Here is a 24,722-nt window from a genome sequence, read left to right on the forward strand (position 1 = left end):
AAGTATAGTTTAGCTTGTAAGATTCATAGTTTATTGGTTCAAAATCCGGCCCAACTCATTAGGCTTAAGATCATCTGCAGAAACTGCGACACAGTTCGATTGAAGAATTCGAAGACTCCGCTTTGAGCAGGCTTCCCGTTGTCCTTGCACTTCGCATTGCACGCATCCCTGCAACGGAAAAAGTTTCCAGTTACCTTACATGCCTTCGCCCGGAACTTCTTGCAACTATTTTTCCGGCCTTCATAGGTATACCCTTTAATTTTATGCCCACAATTTCCTACAACACTCGGATCAGATCTGCAGATGGCTAAAAAGTACGAGTTTCGATAAGTCAAACTGAATATTTCTTAGTTCAAATGGCACTTACGTTCCTTTTGGCCAAGACAAATGGCACTCAAGGTACCTATTAAGAGAACCATATAAAGTAATTTCATTTCGAAGCTATGTAGTGTTACTTTCAGTTGCTCACAAATGACTGAAAACTGTAACTCAATGCATTGTGGGGATATAGACCTCATTAGATTTGGCATTAAAAATATGAAAATGTAATTTGCATATTAATAAAATACAAAGCAATTATTTTACGATTTAATATCAGCGCAATGAAATCGCTATTCTTTATTTCATCCACATAACTATTTTACCTAGGTAGAGTCAAGATGCTACTTAAAGTATCGCGGGCCTGTTCATAGGCTCTTTCAACGTAATAACTGAATGGATTGTTTCTAAAACTGATAGGGGGCTTGCATTTGGCCTCACACACTTTCCTGTCGGTGAAGAAATTTCCGATGACCTCGCAACCTATGGTCTCATAGTTTACGCAACGGGTTCTCACACTCGAATAGGTATACCCTATAATCCGACTACCACATTCCCCCATAGGAATGGCGTCCATGAAGCATTTGACTAAATGGAAGAAAATATATAAAGTAAATAAATAAGCGAAAAGGTAAAGTAATATTCACCTTCCGACTGTTTTTGGGCATAACCAATTCCGATGCACATCAAGGATAGCAATATCACGAACTTCATTTTCACGATTTGTACACTATCTGCTTGCGTTGGTTCAAAATGACTAAAGTGTACAGTATAACTGGTCTAAAACGGGCTTAGTCTTCTGTACTTATTGCTAAAATCTTAATAAGTTCAGTTCACCTTCTATTACGGTTCGTCATAAAATAAACGTATTTGCACATTAATTGCTTGACTACATTTAAGGTGCTAAAATAGCCAATTAAATTTTGAAATTAAACTAAGATGGGATAAATATTAATGAAAAAAATACACCCTTTCGCTAAGAAGTATTGTACAAGTTGTAGAATTAATGAAATTTAATAAACTAAAACATAACTTTTGATATTATTATTATTACTTTATATAAAATATGAATGAACTTATATATTGACAAATAAACCATATTTTTATAGTAATATCAAAACCATCAAAAAAAGGTATCCCAAAAATTTATATAAACTTAATTTCATTTAAATTTATTCTTCAGGAATTTCGGCAAGTAAATTTAATAGGTTTTTCTGAAACTCGACGAGGTCTTGATATTCGTCCCAGCATTTTTCCACGCATTGCTGTCGTGTGTTAAAAAAGTTACCAGTAACTCGACAGCCTTCGGCAGAGTATCTCGAACATCCGTTTTTTTCCGGTGTAAACGTGTATCCTGTAATAATTTGCTTACATTTTCCAACTGCAAAAGGTTTATTCCTGCACATTGCTGTTTGAAAGAAATTTAGCAGCAGTTAATAATGGTCAATGGTGGTTTACTAACTACTCACGATCTTTTTGCCCTTGAACAAAGGCAAGAAATGAAAATATGGTAAATAATATGGCAAAAGATTGCATTGTAAGTTCTTATTTGTAAGTTGAACCTGGTTTCTCTGCTGTCACAAAGCGACTGAAGATTTGCGCATAAATCTTAAGTGCTAAGAACGTCATGCCTTTTATTAGTTTTCTACGCGTTTTTGCATATTTACTTCATAAAGTTCCAGAATGAGTTTATAATATTTCTGTTATTGGTATTTTAGTTTAGGAAACCAAGTGACTGAGTTATTCTCATGCCAAAATGTCCCTGCAAGTGCGAATTATGCAAAAGTAAAAGCCCTGTCCAATTTGTGTCTCGCACGAGTAGTTGTGCCAACTAATTAGGCCCATATCAGCATTCCACATTGCAGTGGGTTTGCTTTCATAATCTCCGGGCCACGATCCGGACATTAAAATTTCAAAAATCAATTTCAGAAATAGCATTTTGATTTGATTTAAATGTAACGCCCCAAGGTCCAACACAAGTAAGGGCTTTCCGTCCGCACATGCACATGGGAGTATTATCCGGGTACTCCACTCTACTCTGCTCCACTAGTGGGCACCGCAAAAGCTCCTCTGCTGTGCCTATTTAATACGTCTAAAATAATTCAGCATAAATTATTCACTGGAAATTAATTCACTAACAACACCAGTAACGGCCTGCCAGCCCCAAAAGCCCCAACACCGTGCAAATCCCTCTGTTGGCGATGCCACTAAAACTTTGCAACCAGTTCCTGTGGACCTGGCCCAAACCATCCAGGCATCCAGTTGCCAACTGGCAGGCCGCATGTGCAACATTAGACACGAAATGGCAATTTTCCATTTGGCAAATGAGTTTTGCGGCCGACGGACTCCAAATATAACAATTATGCAAAATTACAAATTCTCACAATTCTAATGGAATGCCTTCCCTCGGCGAGCGAACGGGGGGCGTGGCCGAAAAGGAGGGCGTCGCACAAGGGGCGGCAGGTTCGGGGGGCGTGCCCCACTCGTTCCCGCACTAAATGGAAATTTATTGGCGCCACTTGTCGGGGCTTGACTTTTGGGAACGCGGACACATCTGCGACCAGGAAACAGGAGGCTGTATAAGGACACTTAGAAAAATTATGACCTACATCTTCTACTTGTGAATATAGAGTAATACACTTTAAAAGTAACTAGAATAGTGATTGGCGTGCTCTTAAGAGCTTCTATTTCTTTAATAAGCGAATTTCATATGTAATTAATAAATTTAAGGTAAGCAACTAGTTATTTTTCATCACTTTCTGGCTTAAGCTCGCCAGTTTTTCTCAGTGCAATCAGGATACAAGCGTAGGCAGGACACGCGCTGCCCCTGAGCACGTTAAATTATTTTGCGTGTGTAAATTTGGCGGAAATAGTCTGTAACATGATATGCTAACACTTGTGGTGCACTGGGCGGTGGGTGGTGGGTGGTACTACATGGTGCAGGGGGTGGTGCTGTGGGTGCTTGTGCCAACAGTCGTGTGGCGAGCGCCATAAATAAAATTCATACAATTTTTTTAACAAATTTACTCAAATAAATTAAAATGTCTGCACACAGCAAGGCGAAGGACCCACCTGCAATCCGGATGGTGCAACTGATTCGGCGGTTTGGGCTGATGGGCCTTGTGTGTGGATAATGTGTCATATAGAAGTTACAATTAATTTTAATTGCAATTGAAATGCAGCGGGAAATGTGATAGCCAAAAAAGGAGGAAAGCTACATCGTTGCAACAACACAGGAAATTGACCTGGCAACATGTGTGCATAAAGAAATGTTGCATAAAGTGTGTATGGCAAATGGGCTATAATTTATGTATGAAGGAATGTGTAACATTTCCCTTCAAAAAGAAACTATCAATTTGAAATTTAATTTCAAGATGGTTAGACTGATGAAAACATTACGAATATGTGCCACACAATTTTCCCACCGATATTAATTTCACTGAGGAGTGCACTTTCTCAGCGCCTTTCGCTGATCTTGGCTATCTGGCAATCTCTAGCTTGACACTGTGACTTCGTTTCCTACCCATTTGTGTATCTGAAAGATACAGCTCAACTATCCCTGAATATGAGTGTAGGGAGAAATTCCTCGACTAATTAAGCAGCATTCTGCATTGGGAAAGGCGGCGCCAGGCGAACGCAAAACATCGACTCATAACTGAAGCGAGTTCATCAAGAGCAGTTACAGTTGCGGCCATAGTTATATGGCGAGTCTTTTGCGGCAAATGCAATTAATTTAAATCAATTGATTCGTTTGAGGACAATTTAATTGTATGCAGACGACACACAATGCAGCCAGAATCGAGAGCCATATGAGATGCAAAAGCAGATGAAATCGATTGTGGATGATTTGTCAGAAGTCCGTAATTGCCTTTAATTGAATCGAATTGAGTTTGAGGTGCATATGACAACATTAAAGGCGACGCAAAGTCGCCCCACAAAAAGCCAACAGGAGGAATGCCAATACCCGCATGTCTCTGCCTCCAATTCAATTGTGCACTTAAATTACAAGTTTCTCGTTCATCATCATCGTCATTATCACAAACATGATGATCGTGTTGTCATGGCGTGATTGCCAAGTGAATTTATCAAAATTACATGCAATTTAAAGATTCTTTTTCTCAATTTCGATCGTTGATGAGTAACCCATCCCTTTGATTCTACACTACTATTTCGATATTGATTCCAATTTCGATTTCAGCTCGGTCCTGCAGCCGCGGGCAGAGGAATGTTTTGCTACCAGTGCCCCCCAGCCCTCCATCCCTGCGGCCCCCATCCGCCGCGCCTGCCCACCCTCGACTACCCCTTCGCCGCCACCCATCCATGTGAGTATATAAGATAATATATAAGGATACCTCCTATGATAGATTATAAATAACAGAGATAACTTGTTGAAAATGATTTCAATTTTATTTCGATTCATTTAAAAACTATATTAATTTGATTCATAGTTATGAGTTGTGATGTGTTACTTTTTATATTCGCACTTTAACGCACTTCAACCCACCCTAAGTCTATTAAGTAATTTACGTATCGCAACATCATCTGCTGGAACAGATGGATTTCCAACTGCCAAAAGTGCAATCTTCTCGTTCGCATCGAATTAAATTTAGATAAAAAGCCAGAGATAATCGCCGCCGCCTCTGTTCTTCCTTGTCTGTTGTCAATGGATTATTGTATCTCCGGATCGAGTAGTTACATTAACGAATTATTCTATTAGCAGCACGTTGCACGCAGGGTAGTGCTCCTTGTTCCCATTCCCCATGTGGCATATCAGATTTCATGGTCGCACATGTCGGTAGTTTGCTGTTTGCCTCGAAAAGTTTGCCACTCGGTCGAAGGGTAAGTGGTATGCGAAATGGAAGTGAGAAAATGTTGAGATACTGGTATATAATGGATATAATATCTGGTTTCTTGTCAAAATATCTAGTGAACAAATTCTTTTTCTAAAAATGCCAAAAAGTCGGAAAATCTCTATTGCACTGACAGGGCTGCAGAAAAATTCCATTAAACGCTATTTCGATGAATTGGGTGCAAAGAAAACCCACAGCGGCGCAATTCGATTTCCTACTGCCCACCGCTCGTCACCCAGAACGATTCCCTACTCCCAGTCCCAGCCCCAATCCCTGGCCCAGTTCCATGCCCCACCGACCAACAAACTTTGGCTGGCACTCCAGAATCGAGGAACCGGAATCCAGAACCGGAGGACCAGAGGCAGAGCGAGCACCTCCACTGCCATATAACTATAATTGAATAAAAAAAAGCATGGGCAACTCAATCGATATTCGCATGCAGTGCAGGAGGGGATTTTCGGAGCAAAGGAGTGGCCAAACCAAAGGCAAAGTCAAGCAAACGTGAACGTGTCGAAAAGTGAAGCGATCCATTCGAATTGGAATTGGAATTGGGTAGCCAAAAAGGGCGCTAGGGGAAGGGATGGATGGGGTGGTGTGGGGAATTTTGGGTTTCAGATTTCATTTCATGCAATTATCGAATGGCAAAGCGTTAATGCTTTGGCATGCAAATTTTCCTTCGACACTCGCAATCGGAATGCGGCGACAGATTTCGACAGATTGAGGCTGAGTGCTGAGGCATTTATCGAAAATCATAAATCAAAGCGCCATCCGCCGCCGACGGAATAGTTTATTGATTTTTTCTCACCCACTAGCCATAAAAGGAACCGCCGTCTAACAACCGCAACATCTATATATAAAAGTGGGTGTCCCCCAACCAACTAAGCCCCACCGCAAATTGCAGTGCATTTTGTGGGCGGTCGCCGCCATTCGCTGGTATGTGCGCCATCTAATGGGATTAGATGGCGACTTACGAACGCATTACGTAACATCTTGGCACGTTTGCCCTGGCCCGTAATCCTAATCAGGTGCAAATTCTATTTGCTGCTGACTGATTCAATATGACGGACGGATGGACGGACGGCGAGGCGATAACTTATGTTCCATTTAGGCTCCCTCAAGGATCATCCAAGGTCCTCGAAGGGACTGTCGCTTTTGATTTGCGACAGCCTAATTCAATTTGCCAAGCGGATAATTGGAGTCCTGTTCCTCCATTCCTTATCAAGTGTGCCTTACAATAGAGATTCAGGAATATTAAAATATTATATATCTTATATGAAGGCATTCCGACAAAGTTCAATTCAAAATCACTTAGCTCAGTTCAAATTCCCGTTGCGAATCCACTTATGTGTGCTTTCTCCCCTTCCGCCGATGACGCAACCAGTAAATATGGCTCACAAATCAAAATAAAAATTCCACAGCACATTTGCATAGCTAATTCAATTTGCTCGCTGTTTTTCGAGATTCCAATTCGTGATTCCTTGACGTGACACTCCACTCCACTCCATTCCCCTCGAGAAGAAGCCACCCCAAGGAGAGCTGACATCGAGAATGCTTCTCAATTGCTAAACTAATTTAAAATTTTTGCCAACGCGTGCCCGGACTTTCAAGCAGTGAAATCGAAACGGTGACACTTTCCAAGGGAATTCGACCTTATGCAGGGGGGATCCTTGAGTCCTGGCAGCTGCTGGAAACTAGGCCAGCCAAGGAAAACTATAATGAATGCTAATTCCTGGCTCTCAGATTAAGTAAGCGAAACTGAAATCGAATGAGAATTGATTTTGGCCCCGTGTAGATACAGCAACCGAGTCGGCAGACAAAGTTGCAGACATGTATCTTACGGATACGATTCGTGTGGTGGGCGGAGCTGGGTGACTAGCCGTGTGGGCGGGGTCGAGCTGATTGCAAGGACTCTTGACTTGACTGCTCCCAGACCGAAAATCCCTTAATGATGGTTTCGCTTGTTATGCCAAATGTTTAAAAATTGAATTATCTCCCATTACCGGCGCAGCTAACGAGCAGACGCAGAGCAGCTTCAGTGCACTGAAAGAAATCTATACCAAGTTGTAATAAATCGATTTGTAGTATATGAAAGCGAAAAAGCCAATGTTTCAGATACTTTGTAACTCTCGATGAAACTATTTTCATACCTTATAGGTACAGAAACATTTTCAAGTGCCGTACGAACACTCCAACTTTTCTCTCAGTGCACAATGAGACGGGTTGCTTGTGTGGCAGAGAGGGATGTGCAGATATAGATGGTTGGCTGGCTGACTGACTGGCTTGTCTGCGCCCCTTTGCGTACTTTTTGAATCAATTTGGCAACAAGGATTTGTTAATCCTGTCTTCCTGACAAGTGCGGTTAGTTGACTTGTTGTTGCTGCCGGTGCTGCTGCATGACGTTTGATGTTCGAGCTGGGAAATGGGAAATACGGGCTAAATGGGGTGGTGGAAATCCTCCATTGGCTCGGGTTTTGGCCAAAGCTTTCAGCATGAAATTCTTATTGCCCGGTTTTTGGGCAGCTTTGGCTCTGCGCTCTGGGATTTGCACTCGAAACCTAATTGTGCTAATTGCCAGCCGCTTGAACGTCAGTGGAACATGCTCTGGTCTTCTTTTTCGGCCCGAAGCATTTTCCGGCCATCCTGGGGCATTTCCATTTGCATTTTAGGCAATTATTGGCTGCAAGGAATTTGATTAGCAAGAAAATTGCAGTGCAGCCGAATGAACTGGTGATGGGCGGAATGGGTATGGTCGTGATCGTGATTATACAGATGGACATGGGGGTAAAATAAAAGCGACAAACTTAAGATCATTAAAAATAACTAATTAGTTCCTGAAGTTTAGGTAGTAAGTGCCTGGTTTCTTATAAATACATCAATTTTAGATAGAGGCAAGGCTTAGCACCCACTTCACGATGCCAGCTCTAATGGGCACCTAACTTTTCCCAGCCTCCTCGGAAAATTATGCTGAGTGCCCGGAGCTCGACTCATCGACTATTCGATTAGGCTGCGTAGCAATCTATGGCTTTTGCGTACCTCTTTGATTGCTTGATTTAGGCCCCAAATACGTGCTTCATTAGCAGGATATATAGAGCGTATCCTGGGGCTTACCTGAGAGCCTGATGGCAAAAGAAGCCGAAACATTTTGTAATTATTTTCATAATTAAATATTAATCGATGGCAGGCATAGCGACACTTGCCGGGAAATAGAGATAGAGGACAACATGGCAAACAGCATTAGTGCGCATTACAGAGAGTCTCTAGGGAACTGAGAATAAGGCTGAGGGGGTGGTTGTGGGATGACCTTCGGCCTGGCGAAAATGAATGCCAAAGTAACAACATTTCAGCTAATCGGATTAGAGCCCCCAAAAAAGTTAACACACAGGCAGAGAGACACAGAAAGAGACGGAAGGGGCCGGAGAGAAAGAGACGGACAGCTTACTCGGCTTTGGCAAGAAGAAAATTAAAATTAAATTTTGCAATTTGCCAGCTAATTATTTATTTAAAATCAAATTGAAAATTAATTTTACAACACGAACGAACAGAAAGTCCGTTGCGAAAAAGGTCCGACAAAGTTTCCGCCTTTCGACTTTCGACTTTGGTTTTCCATTTTCCGGGGGGTTGGAAAACCGGGCATTTTGGGGCGGAGGTCAAGTGGGGCTGTCAACGCCTTTCCTTTTCCTCTGTGTCTCTCTCTCTTTCTGGCTCAAAAGGCAGTTATAAAATATTTCGTAGCATACAAAATGGCGCTGCTGCTAGAAAATTCAATTAGCCTGCAATTTTTGGCAACAGCTGGCTTTCAGCAAAAGCCAAGTGGACAAGGAAAATTCGGACGGGGGAAGGGAATGGGTTTTCCAGCAAGGGCACGGCAGCGGAGAAAAACTTTTGGCATGAATGAATTCCAAGGCAGTTATAGTTGGGTCATTTAAAATTTAGAGAAAACTTCGGCATCACTGAAGATATTGAGAATAATAATGGAATTCTATGAATTTCAGGGTTTGAAAAACCAAGAGGAATACAATTGAAAATATAGCGAAACAACTAAATAAATATTTAGATTAAATTTGAATAATATACTATATAATTTGTTATGTCTTTTGGATTCCCAAAATACAAACCTTGTGTTTTTTTCTACGCCTTTTAAAATTCTTCATTTTATCTACAAATTTCGTTTATGATTCTTTCAAACATCCTTTTAAAATCCTGCTAAACTGCTTAGTGCTCGGCGACGCTGGAGAAGACAAATCCCAGCTTAGTGGCACTCATGCTCCTACACCTCGGTGCAACTAGTTGAATTAGGAGGCTAATGCAACACCTAACGTGGCTAATACCTCTTGCTTTCTGCAATCTACTATTCCCCAGATACCAGCTACTCGTATCATCCTGCCATACACGATGAGACTTTTGTCCGGCGGAAGCAGCGTCGAAATCGCACCACCTTCACACTGCAACAGGTAAGTCGGGGAAAACATAAAGCGCAAAGAAAAGGTTCTTTAATTTTTAATTTCGGCCAGCTGGAGGAGCTGGAGACGGCCTTTGCCCAGACCCACTATCCGGATGTGTTTACTCGCGAGGATCTGGCCATGAAAATCAACCTGACCGAGGCACGGGTTCAGGTAAGCAAAAGTATAACTCTTTTTCCCCGATTTGCTGACCTCTTTCGGCCAAATTATGCAAAAATATGAAGAGTTACGAGAAAAGTGGAGAATATTAGATGCGAAATTCAAGAAGTTGGCGAATTCATATCAAATTTCATAAGTATATAAGTGTAGGACTACCCTAGAACGGTCATGCCGCCTGATCAAAGCCCTTGCTCTTCTAAATCTCTCCTCCCATCTGGAACTTCCCCTTCCTCGGACCGATTAATAATGCATATGCATGCTGAACAGGCCCACAGATTCTGGGATTACCAACGGGTTTGGGTTTTCGGGGTGGCATGTAGCCAGCCTAATGCAATAAGTGTCTTAAAAAAATATTTCCTATACCCAGAAAGCCAGAACGAGGCGAAGCGGCAAAATATGCAAAGTTCTTAAGCGTTAACAGGGAAAATATAAAAACATAAAATGCGAAAATAAAGTGAAGAAAAGTGGAAAGCAAATCGCTATCCTTCGCCAGTTGGAAAGCCTTCGCCAGCCCAATCAAATTGATTTTTCCATCTTGGAGTTGGTGAAGAGTTTTCCTTGGCTTGGAGCCCTTTAAATGAACTGAAAATACGTTTTTATGAAAACTGTGATCTTTGGAGATCAAATCAGTGTCAGCAGTGACACTTTAGTGTAATTATTTCCACCATAATCCAAGCTTTTCCGTTGCACGAAACGATTCTAACCTTTTTACATTATTCATGATTAATTTCGGGCAATTGTAGCCAAAATTAGAATCACTTTCACGACACTCGAGCAAAGGCGTTTGCATTCAGATGCGAAATTAAGTCAGAAAAAGATTGTTCGCCTGCACATGAGTTTTCACGAAAGAGGTAAGTGCGAGGCCAATTTGCATGGGCTTGCAGCTGCATTTGTCAGATTAAAATGACAATTAGCGGATCTACTTTGGGGGAAGTGGAAGCAGAGATCTCCGGAGATCTTGGGTGGGTGGAATGGCGAATCTCCGGCCACTCGAGCACGTCGTTTCTGAGGCCGAAAGCAAATTATGCACATGGAAATGGAAATGGAACCTGAAACAGAAGCAGAAACTTAATGAGGATGCCACACTAACTAGACACGTTTGTCGCGAAACCCACGCACACTTTGGTGGCTATTAAAACACTTTGGTGGCGTTACGGCATCCTCTCCATTTTTCTATTTCCGGCACAATTAGCCTGAGCTTTTTTTCCCAGGCGTAACCAGATACTTTCAATTCAATTTGCCGTATAAAAAAATGCTGGCAATTTGATATTTGTAAATATAATGTACGGCAATGGGACACTTGCCGCAAACACGTGTACTTGTCAGCCTAACAAAATTACAAGTTAATAGGGTCGAAACCACCCTCCCCCTCACCAACCAAAAGGAAAGAACCTGCCAGTTTGTTACCAACTTTTGTGGTCCGAGTTTGCAGCGTCCGGATATCTTAAACGAAATTGCGGTGAAAATTGTGGAAAAAACCGAAAAACATTTCGACTGGACAGCTTAGTCTGGGATTTCGATAATGGAATGAATGCCAAATGTTTTGATGAGGGTGTGCACCGCACCGAGCACTTTCCAACAGCATTCGCATTTTGACACATTTTTCGTTGCTCTTTCCTTCCTGTTTTTTTTTTTTATTTTTGTGGCCCGCACAACGGCGTGGCGGAAATAAATTTTATAATAAAATTTATTATGTGTACTTCGCTTGATTCGCCAGCATCCCCGGCACTCCGGTTTAGCCGCTCACTTGCCTGTAACCTGATACGTTTTCCACGGGATTTTTTCATCTGTCAATTTTTGATGCCCCGGATAAAGTCCGTGTCTCTCCGGTTTTTCCCTCTCGAGTTCAATGCAAAAATCATTTACTTAATGTATATCCCAGTGAGCTTACGGCTAAGGTCCGGGACCCAGCTGGATCAGGGATATATGTATATATATGTATATTCAGCGGACCCACCTGACAAGGACAAAGCACTTTGAAGTCGAGCTAATGCAGTAGAGCCTTCTAATAACTGATATTGATTGATAAATGAGTGGGAAATTTGATTTTTGAATGGAAGGAAAGCGGAGGAAAACACTGAGGGTGGAATAGAACTTACTCAAGGGAAAATACTGTTGAACAGATTTGCATAGCATTAAGCGATGAAGTGTAAGTGGCTTACTTGATGAAAACTTCATGATATAACTACTGTTTATTAGGTGGCGTCTTTAACTTAACGCAATGATTAAGTTTCAAAATCCCTATCGACTAGCTGCTTCCAATCAAATTCCTTGGGGCATGGCCATACATTAATAATAATAATATCGGCAATAAGCCCACTGCGCCCCCAAAACATTAGTTATCAATTTCCAGTCTGAGGCGATAAATAATGAAGTCGTTAACCCGCTGCGATTACCGGTTCTCACATTTCCAACTACGCACCTCATACATAACTAATTCGATTAGAATTAATGTGCTGCAGCATGACAATTCGGCAGGGATACACCCACCCACCATGGAGCCACCCAATCGGAAATGTGGCACCACCCACTCGAACCACCGCAAAAGGGCTGCCACCGCATATAATGCCAATAATTGATAATTTATTATAATCACAAAGCTCCCAAGTGGCGATGTGAGAAACTGTTCGAGAGAAAAAACCACAAAAGATGATGAGGAGTGGTGGGAAGGAAGTGCACTGGAAAAAACAAATAAAAAAAACAAAAATTAATCTTCGTTCTAGAAACTTTGCATCGGAAGTAGCTAAAACCAAATAATCTACTCATCTTTGGATCATCAATTATTCATAGCTTAAAAGTGATGAAGAAAGAGTTCAGAACTATTAATTATTTATCCAAGTGTACTGGGCTGCCTGTCAAATAATTGCATTTGCTCGAGTAATCCTTTAATGCTGATCCAAGCTGATGGCCGTCGAATCGCATCGAGTCCGCCTTATGTTGGCCTCAGGATATGGGCAGTTTTCAGGGGAAGGAACCGAGGATTCCGGGATTGCTGGGAAAGGGGTGGTGGTGTGCAGGGTGTTGGCTGCTGCGGTAGCCCAATTATTGTTGCAAAGGGTTCGGTTTAGCCGGCAGCAAAATGCGTTTGATATTAACACATCTGTTCATTCATTCCACTTGAGCTGCGTCATCGAGGTCCTTGGTCCTTGGTTTCTGGTCCTTGGTCCTTGGTACTCAGTCCCTGGGTGTTGTTTGCATTGAGTGTTCCGGGATCGGAACAAACTGTTTGCGGAAGCTAATGGTGCGCACTTGTCCGTAATTACCCCACAGACGACCTCCTGCATCCTCGCCCCTTTTTCCCGGATTTTCCCCCGGCTCCTGCCTGGTGTTTCCATTGTTTTCTTCAGCTTGTGTGTTGTTTTCCGTGTGTAATTCGCTGTTGTAACAACTTTGTATTGTTAACGCTACCCGCTTGCTCGCTTATTTGTTTTCGTTTTCATGGCAAATCGGTTTTTGTAACTTGCAACCGCAAAAATTGTGTTTGCCGAGTCCATGAATAATTGTTTTGTTTATTGTTCTTCAAAAATTATGAGAAATTTACGTCGCTTTGGGCGTTAGCTTGGGTAAATAAATTACTTGAAGTGGGTCGAGTGGTTCTTGAGATGATTAATAAGAGGAGACATGTGCAGTGGGGCGATATATCTAGGCAAAAATATAGGTAGTAGCTTCAAATTGTTGTTTGCCTGAATTAAAAATTAATAATTGCCACCCATACTTAAAAAAGCTACAGCTTTGTCTTACTTACGAGAAATCTACATGGTAAAGATAAAAGCGGCTCCCTAAAAGTATGCCCTCTTTTCCCACAGACTTCAACTTGATATATTTCACAATCCCGATTGCCTTTCCTTTGGCCAATTTGAAGCACAATGCAATTTGAAAATTCTATTTTCTATATATTTGTACAGGTCCTGTGACCCATCCACTTTGAAAAGTAATTCCAAGCAAGCAATCAAGAAACTAAACCAAGCGAATTGAATAAACAAGAAACACGTTAAATTTGTGTGTAATAAAACAAAAGAAAATTGTGCATGAAATTATGATTGCGAGGGAGTGAGATGGCAACTGCCGGAGGGAGGGAGACAGACGCACACAATTGTTATTCATTATTCAATTTTTGCCATAATAACAGGAGCAGTCAGAAGGAGAAGCCGCTTTTATCGTTCGTTTTGCTCTCTTTCTCGCCGCATCTGTCTGTCTCTTTCTCCACCTACCCCCACACAGTACAGAGAGAAAAAGTTTATGCAGCCATATTTTATTGGTAATGTGCTTATGGCATAAATATTGTATTAAGTAACTGGTGGGCGTCACCACCAAAAAACGAGGAAGACTGGCAAAGTTCCGACCTCGCTGTGGAGGGTTGTGGGTGCTCTCTTTTTTCTGGGCGGGATGGGTGTCGGTGGAGTCCTCCCTTTTGGGGGTTGGATTGTGCGCAATTTATTGTTTGCCCAGCAAAAATACGGGAGCCGGAGCAGGAGCACACTGGGGAAGTCTGGGGAAACATGGCGGCTGGCAGAGAGAAAGCTGGAGAGGATGGGGTGTTCGCCTGGAGGGCAAAGTATGCTGAAATTGTTTTATCTGCGTTATGATTACAACAATGGAGCCAAAATGCCAACTTTTGCACAATGTCTAATTTGAATTTTGATTAGGAAACTTACTTGCACACACACACGCACTCACACACAGACAGCACATAGAGAGTGATTTCCATTCAAGATGGCGCCCGAGCAGGAGGAAATCCCATTAGAGGGCGCTCTAAGCTGGGGAATCAACGCAAACCGGAACTAAAAGCAAACGAAACGAACGGGAAGTAAGGAAAATTTCTGAGTAAAGGGGGCAAAAATGGGGGGTACAAAAAGGAAGCACGCGCGCATAAGCAAGCAATCCAAAGGATGTGTCTAAGGATGCCGAGGCATTGTCTTGATTGAGCCTCATTAGAGCAGGGCGGCCATGTTCCATGTGTGTGTGTGTGTGTGTGAGGTGCCCCGCCCACCGGGAAAACTCCACCGTTATCGCCGCCATCCACCGCCCAATTTAGGCGCTGATTACGGGCCAAATTTGTTTTGTCTTTCTGGGGAAAATTGAAAATCTGATTTTGTTTGTTTACGTCTTAGATTGGCCGGAGAGACAAAGGGAAACGCAAACATTTTCATTTTTCGGGGTGGCGCAGCCACAGCAAATTGTTAAAGTTTCTGAGGTGGAAAATGTATGCGGGGAAAGTTTTTCAATTTTCCATTGGCTGGCACGGCAGTCAACGAGGCCCCAACTCGCCCCGTGGCATAAATAATAATAGACATGTGGCCATATCATGGCAATTTGCTTCGGAACTTTCTCAATTTCATTCGAGTTTTCCATTTTGCCAACCCGCAGGTCTGGTTCCAGAACCGCAGGGCCAAGTGGCGCAAGGCGGAGCGCCTCAAGGACGAGCAGCGGAAGCGGGAAAATGGAGAGAGCAGCAGCTCCCTGGATAAGGTAAGTAAATTGAATTACAAGATGGCAAAGGACTCCTTAAAATTAAGCAATGAATATTTACATATTTAAATTATCGCTTCTCTGCCTCTTCAGCTGCACGACTCCCGTGAATCCTCGCCAGACATAACGGGTGAAATAGACGATGACATGGATGACTTGCCGCCACGTCAGAGGTCGCACAGTCCGCTGGCCAACGGGCAAATGGAGCAGCAGCACTCCCACTCGCATTCCCACTCCCATTCCCGCAGCCCTGGCGGCGGCATGCACCTGGACTCCAGCGACAACGAGCGCCCGTTGTCCTCCAACCAGCTGACCGCCACCCCGCACTCTGCCTCCCAGTCTCTGGGCTCCATCAGTGCCGGATCCCCCTCCCCCTCGGGCATGCACAGGGAACGGGAGCACACGCCCCTGGTCGGAGGCGGTGGTCAGGGGCCGAGCAGCCCCTCGAACTCGCGGAACACCGACTCCCCCATCGAGGTGGGCGGACCCATGTCCCTGACCACGGGCTCCAGGATGGCGGCCTCCTCCAACAATTCGGCCTCATCCACGCCCACGCCCACCACCCCACACGCCCCCCAGATGCCGCACTCTTCGGCGGCTGCGGCGGCCGCTTTTGGAAGCCACATCTTTGGAAACTTTGGAGGTGGCAGCAATGCCAGCGATAGGTGAGTCGACTTACTAAATGCATATTTTTGGGTATTATACGTTTTTAAGTGCACTGATTTAAATCCGAGTAAAACATGCTAAGAAATCGCATTTAGAATTGTGATTGCCTAATTACACAATTGCAGCCAATAAAAACGAATCAAAGCATCCGGCGAAAATCAATTCGAAGCACTAACATCCAAGTCATTTATCTTCTGATTCACCCGCTGGCGGAGGATACCATCAGGATATCCATCTAGCATATCCCACATATGGCTGAGACAATGGCGGGAGTTCCGCCAATGATTAGACACTGGGCGCCCTCGGGATTGCACGTGTCGGCCATATCGATGATGACCGTCATCATTAGCGGGGGGTCGGCGATCTAATGGGGTGGGATTCCCTCCTTGGGACGTGGGCACTCGGAGGAGGAGACTGCTCTCTTAATGTTTCCGCTGGCGCACACGACATCCGCTGACCGGAAGTGCGCCAATGGAATTTAAACGTTTTCCATCCAAAACATTAAGTAGAACGCCTTCCGCTGCGCACGCCTGTTCAATAACCCGTGAGTCGGGAAAACCCAACGGGAAAAAGACAGAAAGTCGAGAATAAAGAGATAAGAGCCGCAGGAGTCGATGGCATAAATACACTGAACGAAAAACTCGTTGCAAAACGAAATGAATTGAATATTATATACTCAGGTTCTTAGAGCTATACTTGCTGGAATATAATACAAATAAAATAACACACATGAAATATTCCATTTTAAGAGGGTTGTTTAAGTGTCCAATAGTAGGGATATTAATTTCTTTGTGTCATTAGTAAGACTTTTCTCTGAGTGCAAGTCGTGTAGAAAGGCGAAAAACAAGGGATCGGGAGTCAAGAATCGCATTGTCCACCCGGCCAAGCATCTAATGTCATTACAGCTCTCATTGCGGTCATTGTCTGGCTGGCTCGCCCAGCCACCCACTCGCCCAACCCCCTTAATCAATTGCTAATTTAGTCATCGTCGCCAAAAGAAAACCAGAGGGGATTAGACAGAGAGGCAAGAGAAAGGAGAGAGCGAGATGGCTGCATGGGCATCGCCCACTTGGGGGTGACATTTTGTCGCAATTTCTCGTTTTGCCGGATTTTTGTAAATGTTTGCCAGGGGTTGAAAAGCAGTTTGTTTTCACTTCTCCTTTATTTTTTCCTGGCAGTTGTTTTTGTCGCAGCTTGATGACAAAACGCGACACTTGCCATCAATTTTATTGTTTGTTTGTCTAATTCTTCTGTAAGTGGAGGCTTAATGACACGCAGGCAATTAGCAGATCGTTGGGCTTATAATCGTTTACACTGGCCGAAAAGGGGAGGGATCGCGTAAGGGTGCTGAAACGGATATAACGAGGGGTTGAATCTATTGCCACTACAGAAGCTTAACAATTGGCTTACCAACTAATAAGTTTGGATATTTGCATTTAGCAAGTAGCTTATCTAATAAATATATTGATTAGCTGCGAAAACCTAACTATGTTATGATAAATATCAGAAGTCTTCCATCTTTAAAGCCTTTCTTTCATACTTTCAACTGAAATATATTATGATTACATTATTCTAAGTCTCCTGGATGATAATCTTTATGATGCTCTCATATCTGGCTGCTTATTTTTTCCTCCATTTCCAATTCTAAAGATTATTAACTCCGCTATTCCATTCGCTTTTAGCTATTCAGATCTAAAATTCAAAAATGCGCGGCCACAAGGCCATAAAAAGCTACTTGAAAATTAAATTGAGCGTAAACGAGCGTGTTTTGTTTGTCGTTTGAGTTTTTCTGCGGAGAGTCTAACCATATGCCACCAGCCCGAAAACGCACAAAAGGCGGTGGCTTGGGTTAGCTTCTTTTTTGCCAGACTTCCCCTCAAATTATTTTCCTCTATCGGTGGGCGGTCTCATCAGACGGCAAAGAGGCCATGGGTGGGCAGATTCCCAAAAAAACGGGAATAAAAAGTATTGGCTCACATGTCAACGCGCTGGAACAACAAACATTACACCACAATAAAAAGAACAGGATCCGGCGTGGAGGACCACGGACAGCCCACTGAGAAGGGGCACGCGTTGCGATTCCGATTCCGATTGCTGAATCATTTCACCCGACTGCTTCTGTGAATCCGAATCCCTGCTGTTTGTGCTGCTGTAACGGTTGACCAAATCAATTCCCAATCTCGAGCACTCCGAACTGGTGACATCTCGCCTGTGATATTGTTATTCAAATGCCCCAGAACCGGATGTCCTTGCCATCCATCAGCACAAACGAATATCTCGATCTGAAGTGAAGCGTATCATCGCAAGCATTTATCATCACATTAGTCAGGCACTCGATGGCGTTTTCCTTTGGCTCTCGCATATTTTATGCAAATGGGGAAATCGCAAAAACTAAATAAATAATTATTTAGCACTAATCCGCACTTGTTTCGGTTGGCCAAGGTCGTCGACGATGACGTAAGAGGAGACTCTTGAAGTTCGATCCATATTTGGCGAAAAACCGGTTTATACATGGCCACCCAAAAACAAAAAAATTATACAAATTATGCAACGACTCAAAAACACTTAAATGCTGTTTTTATTGCAAGGCTGTACTTAAGATGCGCTGGAAAAAAATATGCCAACTGCAAGTAGTTGGCAAAATAATTGCAATGCATTTATAAAAATGTTGAAATTCATGTAATAAATATCTACGAAATCCATCGAAATATAATTTTCCCCTGAAAGGAGTCCTCAAACCAAACGCATAATCATTCGCTGGAATAAGTTTCCAGTTAAAAATGTTAATTGAATACCCGCCAGCAGCCCCAAATCTCTGAGCTCCACTCCACTTTATTCACCCCCGCCGCAAATTCTTTATGCACAAATAACTAAATATGTATGTTCACGTGTATGTAGCTCGGCCGTGGGAATCTACCCCGAAAATTCGCATAGAGAGGGCCCCAAATTATGTGTACCCACTTATAGTATATATAAATATCTACCCACATTTCAGGTGAAATTCAGGTGTGCGGATACAACGACCGCTTACGCTGCGCGCACGAATGCGAATGCTTGAATAATAAATTAAGCAAATATTTTAATATTCATCATGCAATTAAAATAAGCTGCCTTCGTGCTTCCAAACTTTTCGGGCAGCCTAATATAATAAGCATTATGTGGAGTCGCGAGGGGGGGATCCAAAAAGTTTCGTGGAAAAAGATACACTTTGCGGAAATTAAGTTTGCCTTGTCGGCCAGAAGCGGGAAAGCTAAGCCCGTGTAGGTGTTGATTGCTTGAGTTTAATTTGTTAGAATTGCGTAAAGCATTAAAATGTTTGCCCGACTAATTACACACACACACGCACACAAAAAAGGGGTGAATTTTCCATGTGCATGTCAAGTCGTGAAAACTTTATCCTTCGTTAAATGCAATCTGCGAAAAGTGCGAAAATTTTAAGAAAAACTTCTGCGGCAACTCAAGGTGGAAGCTGAGCTGGAGCCCCCAAGATTGACATTGACATAGCCCCCACTTTCACCCCATTTTCCCCGACTTTTCCTTCATATCTCTTTGCTGCCCGGAGGAAAAGTTATGTACTAACTAACGAGCTCAACGACAACACTCGAGCTTGTGAATGTCTTAATTAGAGAGAGAGGGAAATGTGGGGCGGGGGGTGGGGTCTATGAGTATAGCAATTAAGGCGGCGGCAGTTGAGTGGGCGTGGGACACGGCAAAGCCCCACATTCTCAGCTAGAAGCACTGGAAAAAATGTTATGCCTTACATGCTTGTAATAGTCAATCAGCAAGTATTTTGAAAGACTAACAACTAAAGATTTTAAATATATAATTATGAATAATTAATTATAAATATTCATCTGCAGTAAGTACATATGTATATCTCGCAGTGCAGCAAAGTCGCCTATAGCAATTAGCATATTTTAGCTAGTGCCCAAAAAAAAAAGCAGAGCGAAAGAGAGAGGCATATCTTGGCAAGAGAGATGGAGCTGCCAGGGTTAAAAGGGGCGGCAACGTGGGGCAGAAAAGGAGAGAGCTATTCTAGAACGAAGCCCCGAGCTGCAGACTCTCGGGTCCATCCAGCATCCAACATCCAGCATCTGCTGGATGTGCACATGCAAAATTTAATTACGACCAAAGGATGAGTGCTTAATTATACGCAAACATTTAAGTTTACTGCTTTTTTCGCAACTAGAGGGGGTTGGGGCCAAAAAGGGGGGAGGGGGCGGTGCTGTCTACGCCCGAGTGTTTGCCTTCGTTGTTTTTCCTATGGCTGCTATTTGAGCTTTCTCATCTGGACTTTTGCTTTTTGGCTCGAAGCTTAATTAGGAGCCAAGGGGCAAGTGGGGAAAATGTATAAATAGTTGACTTTCCAATAAAAAGGATATTTCTTCCAAAAATTTCATTAGTTACTTTAGAAGTTTATAGCTATTTTGAACTTTTGAGTTTTGAGTTTCTTTCAGAACATAAACTTATATTTCCTTAAATTGTGTTTAAGGATTTTCCAATCTCAAAATGCGCTCTATTTGTTCCTTTTCAAGTTCTAACTCAAAATGAAAATAAAATTTGAAAATTGACAAAACCATCATTGTGGAACACAGCAAAAAATCCAATTACCTCATTGAAAATTCCGTTTCAAGCGGCCAAGCGTTTTGCGTTTTTCCAACTGCCGAAAAAAGCAAGGAAACGAGAAAAACTCGACAAAAATCACGACAAACTGTGGGTGGCTAAGGGAAAGCCAGAAACATGAGAAGCTTAGGAAAATGGAGGGGAAAATTGTTCTGGCAGGAGGACAAATGAAAAGTGAAATGCGAAGAGAATTAAAAGCGACAGTGGCCGCGACGTTTGTGGTCCATTTCTCTCGGTGGTTGTGGTCGCCATTCGCGAGGTCTGCCTGTCATTTTCCGCGCTGGAAAATCCTCGTAAGTCCCCCAACTCGATTAACATTTCCAGAGATTTGTTATGACCACAGAGCCAGCCCCATCTTTTGCAGGAATTATCAAATTTTAGACACTTTTCCCTCGGCTGCCGCAGGCCTAATGTAAATTTGAACAAATGGAAATTGCATTTTTTTTTCACTAACTGAAGTTGAAGTTTCGCTGTCGTTGATTAAACGCAATTATTTCTAATAAAAATGTATGTATATATTATGTTCCATAATTTTATTAATGGGGATTATGCGACTCATAGGAATTTACCAGTTCCACAAACGTTGTCTCACTTATCAATTAAAATTTTCAAATTGCATTAAATGCTTTTTATTGTTTGGCTGGGGTGTCTGTTTCGTTTTTTATTCATTCCCATTTGCCTTGACATGCGACTAAGCGTAATATTTCATTCAATTAAAACGATCACAAAAATGACAACTGGGTGTTGATTATGCCCCGCCCCCGCCACCGCTCATACAAAATATTTGGGTTCATTAATAATAATGCAATTACGCATAAAAATGTTTTAATTTATTTCAATTAAGCGTTAATTAAAACTGTGTTTGCTGTTTTTGTTTGGCTTGCGTGCTGCGGTGTTTCATTTTCAGTTTTTATATATTGTATTTACGCCTTTGATCTCCGCAAATAAACAGATGGCTCCAATTTTTCTAGAGCAGGGCCTATGTTATATAATTTTTAATAACTTGCTTCTCTAATTTGTTTACTTTCAGCAACTGCGGCTTTCGTCCCGTTCTGAGTGAGCAGAGCGCCGTGGCAGCAGCGGCGGCGGCAGCGGCGGCCCAGCGGAGCGCCAACCACCCACCGCTTTTCCTGCCACCCCACTTGGCCGCCCAGTTCACCCATCAGCCGCTTTTCCCGGGCCTGAAAGGTGAGTCTGGCCAATCGATCAGTGGCAAAGTCAATCCAAATCACTTCAGTGTAATCAAATTAGACGGAGTGTAATAGATACATCAAAATCAAATCTGCTGCCTTGAAAAAATGTTAATTTAATAACACATTGCGTAATATAACTTGAATTTAGGACAAGTTAAATATAATTGAAAATCAGCTAATCCAATTAAAGGCAATTTAGTGCAATTAATCTATTTATTTTTGTACTTTTAATTCGATATCAATCAAATCTGTAGTTTCTAACAATCAGCATAATCTAATCAAAGCAACCAATAAAATTGTCTGCTTATTAGAAAGAAAATTCTACTTAATCTTAAATAAATAATATATATATAAATTCCTTTTTTTTAGGCGTCTCTCCATTCCAGAGCCTATGCTCATGCTGCTCCCTGAAGCCCCCGCCGCCACCGGGCTCATCGGTGGTGGCTCCACTGAGCATTCCGGTCAGCAGCAGCTCGGCGGCCAGTTCGCCGGAGTCACCAAAGTCCTCCGGCCAGGGCTCCGGTCATGATCCGCGGTCCAATTCGGTGGCCGAGCTGCGTCGGAAGGCGCAGGAGCATTCGGCGGCACTTTTGCAATCGCTGCACGCGGCAGCTGCTGCAGGATTGGCTTTTCCGGGCCTCCACTTGCCACCCCTGTCCTTCGCCCACCACCCGGCCTTGGGGCAGCATGTGGTCAATCACAACAATAACAACACGATGAGAATGAAGCACGAGGCTCAGGATATGACCATGAATGGCCTGGGCCCGGGCTCAGGATCTGGTTCGGCAGGAGGCACATCATCGGCCGCTCTCTTGGATCTGGCCGAATCGGCAGTGGCATATCAACAGCAGCAACATGCCACATTGTCGCCACCAACCACGCCCACGCAGCAGTCATCAGGGGGCGTGGCAGCAACGGAGGGCTCTCCAGGATCCGGAGCGATCGCAGGATCGGGTTCAATGAATGGAAACGTGGTGCTGACCAAAATGGAATAAACAGAAGTTCGCAGAGGAAAAATCGAACAGAGTGTGCAATGAAAAAGCTGGGTATTTTATTTTCCAGATTTATAGAATTGTACAAACTTTAGGCCATTTTCTTTGGTCTCCAATCAAAGTCCGAGAAAATCTTTGAAATGAAATACCCAAACCAGCCCGTTTGTAACAATAAACAATGAAAATATTTTAAAGTTTAATAGTAGAATAAGCTCTAGCCTAACTTTAATTGAACCAAGTATACACAAAAGGCAAAAAATTAAAAAAAAAAAACAATTAAACAGATGCACTTCAATAAAATCTTAGGTACGTTAGAATGATAATTAGCTGTTGTTTGTTTGTGGCAGTTAGATTGCGAAACGATAACCCCTGATTGAACCCAACATAATCAGCAACAGCCGAGGAAAACTCCAATGATTAACAATATTAATTAACACGCAAATGCATATGAACATATATACAAAATCTAATGCAATATATATATACATACCTATAAACCACAGCATATAGATATAGCTAACGACGAATCGAACACATATAGCCTAGCCTATGACACTGAATCGAACACTAAGTATAGTAACCGCCAAACCAATATTAATAAATATTAAACGAGTTCATAAAGAAAACAATAAAGATGATCACATTAGGATAACAAAACCGACCTTTCAACTTTATTCACGACTAAATGGGCACTTAAATTTTGCATTTCTCTTCGCATTCCGACACCTTGTGGAATAGGTTGTTGTTTCCTTGGCAGCCGGAGTATTGGAAGGTGATGCACTCGTTTGTATCTGGGCGATACGTCCACATGGGTTGCAGGGAACGGCAAGTACCCTTGACGCCAAACTGCTCGCCACAGATTGCTGCAAGACCAGTTTGAAACACCAATTTTAGAAACAGCGCAAATTAAATAATTTCCATTCTGTACTTCAGATAGGTTTGTAGGCGATAGCTTTGCTAACAGTATTTGCAAATTTGACCGCTTTCTCCGCTTTTACTTACGGTTTTTCAAAGCCCCAAAGGCTGATGCCACAAGACAGCAGATGAGGGCAAAAACGGCTAGGTATTTCATGTTGATTTTGCTTGGACTTGCGTTACTGAGATCTCAAACCGAACTGTTGACCGATCCGAGGTGTTGGTCGTATTATATACTATAGGCCCAAACCGGATCGGTTATCAATCGACGAGGGTCAGGTCTCTTGAGCACTGGCAAAAACAACAAACCTTGATGGTAGAGTAACGTTTTTATTTTGTTTGCAATTTTGCGAAACAAGATTGTCGACTGTTTGTTTTGGCTTTTAGGTTACAAGATTGTTTTGTTTTAGGTCGTGGGTTTTGCCCCAGATGTGGAGATGTGAACCCGTTTTCGTAATTCTTTAGTCCTTGCAGGCCTTTTCGCATTCAGTCTTGGTAGAGAACTGATTGGAGTTTCCACCGCAGCCACCGAAAATGAACTCGGTGCAGGCGTTTTTGGAGGCGTCATATGTCCAGGCCGGCATAAAAGCCATGCAGGCAGCGCCATCCTGCGCCATGCCCACCATCGAAGAAGGCTGCTGGCACATCTCTGTAAGATGGGGAATCATCCATAGTTTAGCAAGCTCTGGGGCAATCCGATCCCTACTCACCCGGCTTAGCATGCACCCAAAAACAACTGCTGGACAGACTCAGCAGAAAGGCGATGGCGACAAAGCCGATATACTTCATTTTCGACAAAACTCCAGTTGAACTATGATGGGCCAGCCTTTGCCTCACCAGCGTTTTATAGAGGTGTACATATACGCAGAAATCGGGAGGAATATGGCTGTGGCTTATCTTGCAGGCCCGCCAGCCTTATGTAGAAAGTGGGCAGATAGCTAAGAACTGGCACATAAGTGCAGATGTCAGTCCAGTAAATCTATTTGTACATTAGATAGTGAAGTATTATGTACTTCAAGCTTAGATTGTGCCTTCCCTTCGTTTCAGAAAGCTTCGTGCTCTTAAATGAGGATTTGT

At 42.8% G+C, this 24,722-nt stretch overlaps 6 protein-coding genes across 6 annotated transcripts in view; 1 reads left to right on the top strand and 5 right to left on the bottom strand.

The window, feature by feature from the left end:
* The window catches only part of LOC117150987 (homeobox protein aristaless), a 29,310-nt gene extending 5,940 nt beyond the window's left edge, over window positions 1-23,370 (top strand). Inside the window, exons 2-8 of the mRNA XM_033318189.1 lie at window positions 4,517-4,640; window positions 9,528-9,619; window positions 9,680-9,781; window positions 15,155-15,256; window positions 15,350-15,921; window positions 21,576-21,733; window positions 22,108-23,370. Of these exons, the coding sequence (XP_033174080.1) occupies window positions 4,544-4,640; window positions 9,528-9,619; window positions 9,680-9,781; window positions 15,155-15,256; window positions 15,350-15,921; window positions 21,576-21,733; window positions 22,108-22,733 (1,749 nt within the window). The 5' untranslated portion in view covers window positions 4,517-4,543 and the 3' untranslated portion in view covers window positions 22,734-23,370. The remainder of the gene's footprint in view (window positions 1-4,516; window positions 4,641-9,527; window positions 9,620-9,679; window positions 9,782-15,154; window positions 15,257-15,349; window positions 15,922-21,575; window positions 21,734-22,107) is intronic.
* LOC117150993 (kunitz-type serine protease inhibitor homolog beta-bungarotoxin BF B2 chain) lies at window positions 21-594 on the bottom strand. Its single transcript, XM_033318198.1, has 2 exons — window positions 368-594; window positions 21-307 (listed from the first exon to the last, which is right to left on the bottom strand). Exons 1-2 carry the CDS (start codon window positions 528-530, stop codon window positions 39-41), a joined length of 432 nt encoding a protein of 143 aa, XP_033174089.1. The 5' UTR covers window positions 531-594; the 3' UTR covers window positions 21-38.
* Window positions 562-1,090, bottom strand: LOC117150997. The gene is made up of 2 exons (XM_033318202.1): window positions 966-1,090; window positions 562-906 (listed from the first exon to the last, which is right to left on the bottom strand). Exons 1-2 carry the CDS (start codon window positions 1,030-1,032, stop codon window positions 641-643), a joined length of 333 nt encoding a protein of 110 aa, XP_033174093.1. The 5' UTR covers window positions 1,033-1,090; the 3' UTR covers window positions 562-640.
* LOC117151001 (kunitz-type serine protease inhibitor C6) lies at window positions 1,452-1,897 on the bottom strand. Its single transcript, XM_033318207.1, has 2 exons — window positions 1,788-1,897; window positions 1,452-1,726 (listed from the first exon to the last, which is right to left on the bottom strand). Exons 1-2 carry the CDS (start codon window positions 1,852-1,854, stop codon window positions 1,491-1,493), a joined length of 303 nt encoding a protein of 100 aa, XP_033174098.1. The 5' UTR covers window positions 1,855-1,897; the 3' UTR covers window positions 1,452-1,490.
* Window positions 23,369-23,909, bottom strand: LOC117151010 (male accessory gland serine protease inhibitor). Its single transcript, XM_033318217.1, has 2 exons — window positions 23,733-23,909; window positions 23,369-23,593 (listed from the first exon to the last, which is right to left on the bottom strand). The coding sequence occupies exons 1-2, from the start codon at window positions 23,800-23,802 to the stop codon at window positions 23,424-23,426; spliced, it is 240 nt and encodes a 79-aa protein (XP_033174108.1). The 5' UTR covers window positions 23,803-23,909; the 3' UTR covers window positions 23,369-23,423.
* Window positions 23,910-23,955: 46 nt separating this feature from the next.
* LOC117151003 (male accessory gland serine protease inhibitor) lies at window positions 23,956-24,470 on the bottom strand. Its single transcript, XM_033318209.1, has 2 exons — window positions 24,356-24,470; window positions 23,956-24,294 (listed from the first exon to the last, which is right to left on the bottom strand). The coding sequence occupies exons 1-2, from the start codon at window positions 24,432-24,434 to the stop codon at window positions 24,107-24,109; spliced, it is 267 nt and encodes an 88-aa protein (XP_033174100.1). The 5' UTR covers window positions 24,435-24,470; the 3' UTR covers window positions 23,956-24,106.
* Between the last annotated feature and the right edge of the window lie 252 nt (window positions 24,471-24,722).

The sequence above is a fragment of the Drosophila mauritiana genome, chromosome 2L, assembly GCF_004382145.1.
Source record: "Drosophila mauritiana strain mau12 chromosome 2L, ASM438214v1, whole genome shotgun sequence".
In the NCBI taxonomy this organism is placed as follows: Eukaryota; Metazoa; Arthropoda; class Insecta; order Diptera; family Drosophilidae; genus Drosophila; species Drosophila mauritiana.